Here is a 9,457-nt window from a genome sequence, read left to right as displayed (position 1 = left end):
CTAATTGTATACCTAAGTTCCTTATAAGGTGTCGATCGGCATCGTAAAAATATTACTTACCATTTTACGGTAATACCTTGTGCAACAAGGGATATAATAATATGGACATAATTGTAAGCGTGAATCAAATAGAAACCTGACAGTGAAGATGGGAGATGGCATTTTGTTACTCGAGTTAACAGAGGAATGGGGACGACCACTTCTCCATACAAACGTAGTCCCCATTTTCCTCACTGGATATTAACATTATAGAAGTCGTATGCATAATTGTTAGACCGCAGTTTGACTTCTGATCCTTGTAGTAGGGCTCCTGGGCTACAAGAAACCTGATGTTGTCGGGCTGAAAAGTGGTGCCGTTCCCCCCACCACCCCCTTTAAAATCCCCTATAAAATGTTCATAGTCTTAGATATTCTAATGGTTTTAATTTATTTTTAATAACTTATTCCCGTTAAAACAAGTTGCTATAACATATACCGTGATACATATATATAAAATAGTTTGACGCAGCGGTTTTTGACGGTCGAGGATTAGTGAGGTCGTCAAGTAATAAGTTTTAGGAGCAGTTCAAAGATGGACTAGTAAAATAATTTGCACACTACAGGGAAGTTAAATCTACTTATATTGGATAGTTTTTATTGAATACACATTAGAATCTCTAAGACTATGAACATTTTATAGGGGATTTTCAAGGGGAACGGCACCACTTTTCAGCCCGGCAACATCAGGTTTTTTGTAGCCTAGAAGCCCTACTACAAGGATCAGAAGTCAAACTTCGGGTCTAACAATTATGGATACGACACTCTTCTAGAGATCCTGGTCTATATAATAAATAATCAAAAATTCGAAAAAAGAAACAAAGAATCATAGCAGTGGTTGATATACATCAAATTGTGTCAAAATATTTTTAATAATGTTAATATCCAGAGAGGAAAATGATGACTACGTTTGCATGGAAAAGCGGTTTCGGGACGGTCGTTTACTTTCCTCTAAATATCTCTGTCGTATAGTTTCATCAGTAGTATCACACTTGCGAGGAAATTAATAAAATGTTAGTTTAAATATTTTAAATTATAACAAAATGCAGAAATATTGTCTCGCTATTTAAAAAAAATAGGTAGTTCGCAAAGTATAGGTAATTTAAGAAGACACATTCGTCGTTAAGCCAATATAATAAAATGTAATCTACCATTATAGCTGTTCCTGTGGGAATATCAGATCCTATCCGTTACTAGGCCTACTGCGATACATTCGTTGTGATTACATATGTTTAGTGTGTAAGTAAACTGTGCCAATATATAAATATGCCACTGTTGAAATTAAGGTGCCAAAAACTTGTCCAGATTGTACATAGTTTAGTAAGTAAGTAGTATAGACATTTTGTTTATGATAAGTTTGCATAAAATCTCATCGTGCAGACGATGCCATTGTAAAAACTGTACATTGAACGGGGTTTGAATTTTATTCGTTCAAAAATGTCGTAATCGTTAAACTCTTTGTTATATTAGATAAATTAATATAATACATATTCACTTTTATGCATAAGATATTTTGTTATATATGTTGTGACAATGCTCAAAATTTAAGTCTTATAAACGTAACAATGTCATATATGTAATATATGTACACCTGTAATATAAACTAGTTGTCTATGAGCTTGACTTTAAACGAAGAATAATCTTTAGCCCATTTAGCCTATCAAGTCTCAAAGTGAATTACTCTTCTACCAATAAATATAATTGCAAAATATAGTGACTTCTACGACTTATACCAGGGTCAGCTGAAGTCGAAGCTTCGGAAACAGAGGAGGTTCAATGCGATCCGCGCACAATTTTGCGCTATCGAACCTTGATGGGTCCTAGTCAAGAAGCCATCTTGGCTAGGCCCCCTATAGCACCATGACCATGTCATTTTTATCAATATTTTTTTTATATATAAATTTAACCTGTAGGTAGCGGGCCTATCGACGGTCGCGATTGTCGTCTGACATGATGCCGTAATTTTGTAAACGTACTTATTATACTTGGTCAAGCAGATCTTGTCAGTAGAAAAAGGCGGCAAATTTGAAAAATGTAGGCGCGAAGAGATATCGTCCCAGAGAAAATTTGAATTTCGCGCCTTTTATTACTGACAAGATTTGCTTGACCAGCTATAAGTGCGAGAATGACGAATCATATCCGAAATATGGATATGATGCGTCAGGTGATACTCAGTTGTAGATCTTATAAAACAGCGGCTTCCTTAGATTACCTCTACCTTGGATTACGTCTTCCAATAATTTTTGCTAGTATAGGTACCTATCTACTATTATCTAAATTTATTTTATAATGCCGCTGACTGTAATAGATTATGAACACCAAAATGAAGCTAAAGCGTGTTAATAAATAGGTACCGATTGTAAATATGTATACCTAATTACCTACTCATAACGAGGTACATATTTGTAAGCACAAGGGTCACAGACAAGCTGTATATTTATTACATAGGTACCTAAATACATTTGAAATCAGTCAGTTATATTATGGTACAAATATTTAGTTAGGTACTTACTAATACTTACCTGTACCCCGACGTTAACGGTTAACCATGATATTGTTAATAAAACGGTGTTGTTATTCCTTTTCATACCGAGACATTAGGTACTATCAATAAATAAATAAATAAATATAGGACATTGTTAGATTGTTACACTTATACACTACTTGACAGATTGAGCTAACTGTGGGGCCACTGTTGGCTCAATAAGGCTTGTGTTGTGGGTACCTATACCATACCTGTATATAAATATTTATAAATGCTTAAATACATAGAAAACATAAAGGGACAAATATCTGTGTGTGGAACTCACAAGCTGTCTGGAGTGAAGTGTCACAGTTTTATTTAGGTAACGTTACAATAATGTAATTTTATAAAACAACCTTAAGTTGCGTCCAGATAATATAATGCGTCGCGAGTCGCGAGTCGCGAATGCGCATTTTTCGCCTGAATGCGCCCCCAATTTGGTATTATTCTTATTTACATTGCTCAACTTCTCACACCTAACCCTCGTAGATATCAACTCGGCTAAATTGGCTTTGAAATAATCTTAGGTCAATTTAAAACTTTTACTAGGTATCTACCAATCCTACCATGTAAACTGTAAAGTAGTGCCAAAGTATTTTTAAACAGACATACATATTTTTTATAAAACTTGTGCTGTGCTTCAGTTGCCAACCAAGCTCCAAAGAAAAATGTAAAATGTAAACCTCTATTAAATCTTCTTATTAACATTAAATAGTACTAAGATTCTATCCTTCCATAATTAACTTAGATAATCGTTTAGGATTTAACAAAATCAATATTATACATAAATTAAATTTAAGAATGAGAATGAGACTGTATTACAATATGTATATAGCAGAGTACCTACCTACATGTAGCTTTGTAACTATTTCCGTACCTATTCTGATGATGAATGTGTAATATCTACATTACCATAGCATAGCAAAATATATAAGTAAGACAAGAGTGCTCACTCCATACATCAGTTTTGGTACCAAAAAGACTATTAATTTCAGTGTCGACATCTAGCATCGAGTAGCGGAATTATCAGTACTGCTACTTGACAATAGATGTAGCACCGACCGGAAAGTCTAAAGGTAAGCGTCGGCAAGAGGCTGCCGCGACCCGGCAGCCGCCGCCCGGCAGTCGCCGCACTGCTTTATAGGGATTTGTATGACACACCGTCCGACGCAGGCGGCAGAGCGGCGCGGCCGGGGGGCGTGGCCTGCGCGCGACCTCGGCCGCGCCGCCTAGCCGCTCCTGGAGCAGTATGGCAGCGCTGCCCGTTCAACCCACTGATTCTAATGTATATGTTTTATTTGAAAACTGTAGCGCCTGGGTGAAAAAAAAAGTTTTGTATAGAGGGTGGAAAATGTAGGTCCAGAAAAATATGGATTTTAGGATACGGCTCCCGGGTCGAAAAATGGTTGACGGCCTGGCCAAACAGTAAGACTTGGAGGCGGGGTGCTAGACCAAATGTCATAGCACCCCCCCTCCATGTCTTGACTCTAGGACCCTGGGCAGTTTTTGGAGCCGCCATTTTTTTTTTCAAAATGGCGGAATATAAATGGCGGACGATTTTCAAAATGGTCCTAGCGCGCTGAGATTTTGGTGACGGAGGAGTCCTCCGGATCCGAATGGTAAAAAAAAATCAAAAACAATCAAAATGGCGGAAAATATGGTAAGTTTTATTTTGTATGGCAACTTTTAAACGACGCGAGATAGGTGGGAGGTGCTCGACCAAATGTCATAGAGGGCTTCGAGAAATAAAACTGCATTCAAAAAAATTCAAAATGGCCGACTTTTTTTTCAAGTTGGTCCGAGCGCGCTGAGATTTGGCATGCGGCGAGCCTTACCATTTAAAAATTTTTTTTGGAAAAGTCCAAAACGGTGCGGACAGGGGCAAAAGTCAGACATCGTTATTTTAAATAATACGCAACCGAATCGCACAACTGCTAGCACTGACTCCTGTGTGACTACTGCACGTGGCAGTCGGCAGTCGCCGCCCGGTCGCGCTGCCCAGGGCTATAACCGCGAAAATCGAAGTTCGCAAATTGCGGGCATCTTTCCCTGTCACTCTAATTACACCTTCATTGGAGTAAAAGCGAAAGATCCCCGCAATTTGCGAATTTCGGTTTTCGCGGTACGCCCCCTGCAGTCACGTTCGGCGGCGGCGGTCGGTCGCGGCGTCTTGCCGAATGCTATCTTATGTTGTTGAGCATAAAGGGGCCCACTGATTACCAGTCCGCCGGACGATATCGGCCAGTCAGTTGTTCGGAACTGTCAACTTTTACGGACGGACGGAACGGCCCCTTAAGACATTCCGGTCGGTGCTACATCTATTGTCAAGTAGCAGTACTAAATATTAAATAATACTTTTATTAGGTATTTAAGTAATTGTATTCTCAGTATTAAATGTAAAATAATAACAAACCTATATTATAAGTATGGTACGAAGTTTGTGAGAAATAAACACCTGTTTACCTATACGTAGATACCTACGAAATCTGTGATTAATGTGGCTAAAATAAATTAATTATTATGTGACAAATTTAATTATTCTGTGTAGTACCTCTACCTTTACCTCAAAACTAGTACCTATACCTAATGTATCGTATCGAATCACATCTAATACCTTTAAACGAGCAATTCTTGTTTATTTATTTATATATATATTTCGGGAATCTCGGAAACGGCTCTAACGATTTTGATGAAATTTGCTATATGGGGGTTTTCGGGGGCGAAAAATCGATCTAGCTAGGTCTTATCTCTGTGAAAACGCGCATTTTCGAGTTTTTATATGTTTTCCGAGCGAAGCTCGGTCACCCAGATATTATTACCTATCAATAAATGTTTTAATCTAAATAGCTTTTCAAAGAAAAAACAGCAAAGAATGGCGGACCATACTCAGGTAGGTTTCTTTGCAGAGAGTCACTTACCTATTAGGTAGGTACGTCCTTTTACATAAGCCACAGTGTGGGATTTTTCCTCAATTTTGTTCATCATGTGTTTATCGTTTTAATCGTTGCTTCATTCTATAAGAAAGCCAATACGGAAACTCCCAATTGTCTATCATGTTTACATTTCAAGAAAAAAACGTTAAAGATTAGATCAATGACGTCATCAAAACATGTTTTTATTTTTATTTTCTCTAAGTAATGTCAATAATGCCCCAATATTTTTCCTGTGACTTAAGGGAACAATGTTTAGCAACGTCAAAAAATTACAGGATTGTAAAATTAATAATTCCGAAGATAATAAATGTTATTGTTATTGTTATGTTATTTTATATACATATATATATTTTTACATACATATATATTTTGTATTTTTGTTCACGGTTTATAGGGAATATTACGCGAAAGTCTGCGTAGGGGGCGCCACATCAACAACAAGTAAACAATCTAAGGGTCTACCGCAATCGAGAGAGTCGACATTTTGTTATCTAACCTCTCTATCACTTGCAAATTCGAGCGATAAAGAGGCAGATAGCTGAGTTTCGATTTCGCGTTTACCGGTAGGCCCTTTGTAAGCAAACCGCCTTGATGTATCAATGTCATATTTGATTGTCTGTGAAAACTTGTCAAAGAACAGTTTAAGGTACAGTATGTATAAGTTACTCTATGGTATACTTAAGTCATTAGTGCTGCACTCTGGCGGCAAAACATTGCAGTAATACTCCCTATTGACGATCGCATTTTATTTTAGCTCTAAAGGACGTATGAGGAGTGTATCTACCTTGTCTCAAATTTTCACAATTTTATCATGTAGGATTTATAGCGTTTCTATGTTCTTGTTCCATTTCTATGGAAATAGGTTTGTCACAAATAATATAAAAAGTGAAGTTTCTGTTCCGCTTACTTGACTACCATGATTCCTTTAAGTGTGCTAAGGTATGTGGGATCAATTTATAATTAATTCTATGTCTCATCTTCATCTGAATAATAAAGACGTTCAACAACTGTGAGTGACAAGTTCTCGTCTTCATTGGTCTCGGGCGTTATTGCAGTATGTGACTCAGTAGACTTTAAAAGTGACACAACTTTATCTGGTAAGGTAGACGTTTTTGTTTATTACTTGAATCCGGCACATAGATTACAAATTCTTGCATATCACTTACATAGCGGTCTTTTATTCGAGATACCGTAGGTATATTTACATCCTGAAAAATAATTACATATAAATATGCATAAAATGGCAAGTATCAAGACTATTTGTCAATTATTTTAAAGATCATGAATGACCTGCAGATTTATGAAAATGAATATATTTTGAACGAATATTCTTACCGATTATATACCGGAGACAAGTTACTTAGGGGGCTTATTAAATAGGTAATTATTTAATATTAAATACAACATCAATACCCGTGAATAGAGGAAACACGTTCCTCGACTTTTTGTAAGTCGATAGTCGGCTGTTAGTCGTTTTCTTCCCGCTGACAAAACCGAACAATGTTAAATATGATTTTCCTTGTGGTTTTATGTACGGTTTTATCGTGTTTTGAAAATATTTTATACATAAAACTTGCTTGCGGTTTAGGTTAATAAAGTATACAATGACAGAAGTTTGAAGTTTGTTTACTTTTTTTACAAGACAGGTGTCAAAACTGTCAAAGGTTTGATTGCTATATAAAATTGAAAATGTTAATTCCCGTTTCTGCCACGACCTCCGACTCTTCTCTTTCCGCACAGACTCTATTTATGTAAAAATAAGTAAATAAAACTACTTTTTTAAATTGTAGGAGTAAAATTACCAATAAATAAATTATCTTAGCGTGTTTATTTATAAAAAGGAATTTACTATTTTACAAACAAATTATTGCACTGGCAACATTGTCTTACTTTTTTTGGAATCTAATCTATGGAATCTAATAGAATCCTACCATCTATTACGATTTTCAGTTTAGTAATATAAATAGTTTATGAACGTAATTTCAGCTTTCAATAATGTCAATTTTGACATTGACGACTGACATTTATATTTATAATCAAATAATTCATATTTTTGAATTATTTGATTATAAATATAAATCTCAGTCGTAATATACAATAACAACAAAGCGATTCTACCGGTCGGTCGACTGTCGAATTAATAAAAAAACTTGGTACACGTTATTAATAGGATGCCTCAAACCTTCCAAGTGTTGCGGTGTTACAAATGCGAGGTGTTCCAAGTAAGTAATAAAAATACTACAGTTAGCTAATACTTACGAATTATCTTGCATATTCTTGCATATATTATTTGGACGACCGGTCTGGCCTAGTGGATAGTGACCCTGCCTGTGAAGCCGCGGTCCTGGGTTCGAATCCCAGTAAGGGCATTTATTTGTACGATGAGCACAGATATTTGTTCCTGAGTCATGGTTGTTTTCTATGTATTTAAGTATTTGTATATTATATATATCGTTTTCTGAGTACCCACAACACAAGCTTTCTTGAGCTTACCGTGGGGCTTAGTCAATTTGTGTAATAATGTCCTATAATATTTATTTATTTATTCTGGTTACTCAACATACTGTCTAATTTTAAAGGTACACCCAACTAAGAAAGCTAACAAATGGAAGTGTAAGCTATGTAATGAGAAACAATCAATTAAACGGTTTTATGGTTTGGGCACTGGCAAAGAGTGCAGGTTACATGTCCAGAAACTAAATGGGATCAGAGCTGACATTGATGCCACTAGCTGCGGATCTGATACCAGTGACACCAGTAATATAACAGAAAGTCCAGAACAATCTGGACAGAATGAACTTGCATACTGTTGTTCAGTTGCCAAGAAAAGCAAATGGCTAGATTATGTAGATACTGAGGAAAATAAGGAAATTCCTGATGAAACGATGCTTCTAAATAATACTGAAATTGTATTGGAATTACCAAAAAAGCGTCCAAGGAAATCCTATACAAGTACTAGAATACTGAATAAACCTAAAACTGAATGTGTGTCAGAAGATTTTTTACAGCCTTCAACATTATCAAATGATGATAAAAAGTGTAATGGTATAACCTCCATGGATAAAGCCGAATCACCTATTTATGCTTGCACGGCTGATATGGCCCATGATGTATCAGAAGCTCCAATAATAAATAACTCAAAATGGGCAAAATTTGTAGAGGGCACCCAAAATTGTAAAGATGAATACACTATGGATCCAATTACATATACCGATAGCCTATTTTCTCTCAACCCTATGGAAGATGTGGAACTTGATTCAGTCCTGGATCTGTAGTTCAATCAGCTTTGTATCTTGCATCAGATTGTGCCTTTATTTACTATAACATCAATAAAGAAACAATGTCATTTATAATATTTTATTACAAAAACCAATACACATTTCATCACAATGGCAACAGTATATTATTATCACTTAAATATCTCTACAAGATAAATAGCATACTTCCTACCACACATACTGACTGATTCAATAACATTACATTTAGAGGAGCGAATTTGCCCAGTTAACAGTCGACCGACCAACAGCTCCTCTCAATACTAATTGTGTCTACATTGCTGCAGCAATCGTGACATCATTCATAATTATACTTGGTCAACCAGATCTTGACAGTAGAAAAAGGCGGCAAATTTGAAAAATAGAGGCTAGAAAATTTTAATTTCGCGCCTTTTTTTACTGACAAGATTTGGTTGACCAGCTATATATTGCTATTGCTACCTCAAGATCCTATCAAAGGGAGAGCTGGCACTAACATTTTCACATCTCTTTATAATGGTTGAATGTTTCTGGACTATCCTTGTCTGACTAAGACAGTGTGGCTGTTGAAAGGGGGGGTGTTTAGGTAAAGGAGGGATTGAACTGTTTTAAAAATTCAACCAAAAACTTAATTTAATCACATTCCTTGTCCGGGTGCCATTGTAGGGTCTTTCTTTCAGGAGTCCCTGTTTCCACTATGGGTTCACAAC

At 36.2% G+C, this 9,457-nt stretch overlaps 1 protein-coding gene across 1 annotated transcript; it reads left to right on the top strand.

Moving 5' to 3' along the window:
• The first annotated feature begins 7,642 nt into the window (after window positions 1–7,642).
• Window positions 7,643–8,962, top strand: LOC134661389 (MRN complex-interacting protein). Its single transcript, XM_063517454.1, has 2 exons — window positions 7,643–7,715; window positions 8,073–8,962. Exons 1-2 carry the CDS (start codon window positions 7,665–7,667, stop codon window positions 8,766–8,768), a joined length of 747 nt encoding a protein of 248 aa, XP_063373524.1. The 5' UTR covers window positions 7,643–7,664; the 3' UTR covers window positions 8,769–8,962.
• The last annotated feature ends 495 nt before the right edge of the window (window positions 8,963–9,457 follow it).

This window comes from Cydia amplana, chromosome Z (genome assembly GCF_948474715.1).
Source record: "Cydia amplana chromosome Z, ilCydAmpl1.1, whole genome shotgun sequence".
Taxonomy (NCBI): domain Eukaryota; kingdom Metazoa; phylum Arthropoda; class Insecta; order Lepidoptera; family Tortricidae; genus Cydia; species Cydia amplana.
The sequence above is the reverse complement of the archived record's forward strand: the minus strand, read 5'-3'. Positions and strand labels throughout refer to the sequence as shown.

Coding starts and splice junctions, on each gene's coding strand:
- LOC134661389 (XM_063517454.1), top strand. CDS start 7,665: ATGCCTCAAACCTTCCAAGTGTTGCGGTGTTACAAATGCGAGGTGTTC. Junction 7,716..8,072: donor ACAAATGCGAGGTGTTCCAA/GTAAGTAATAAA, acceptor CTAATTTTAAAG/GTACACCCAACTAAGAAAGC.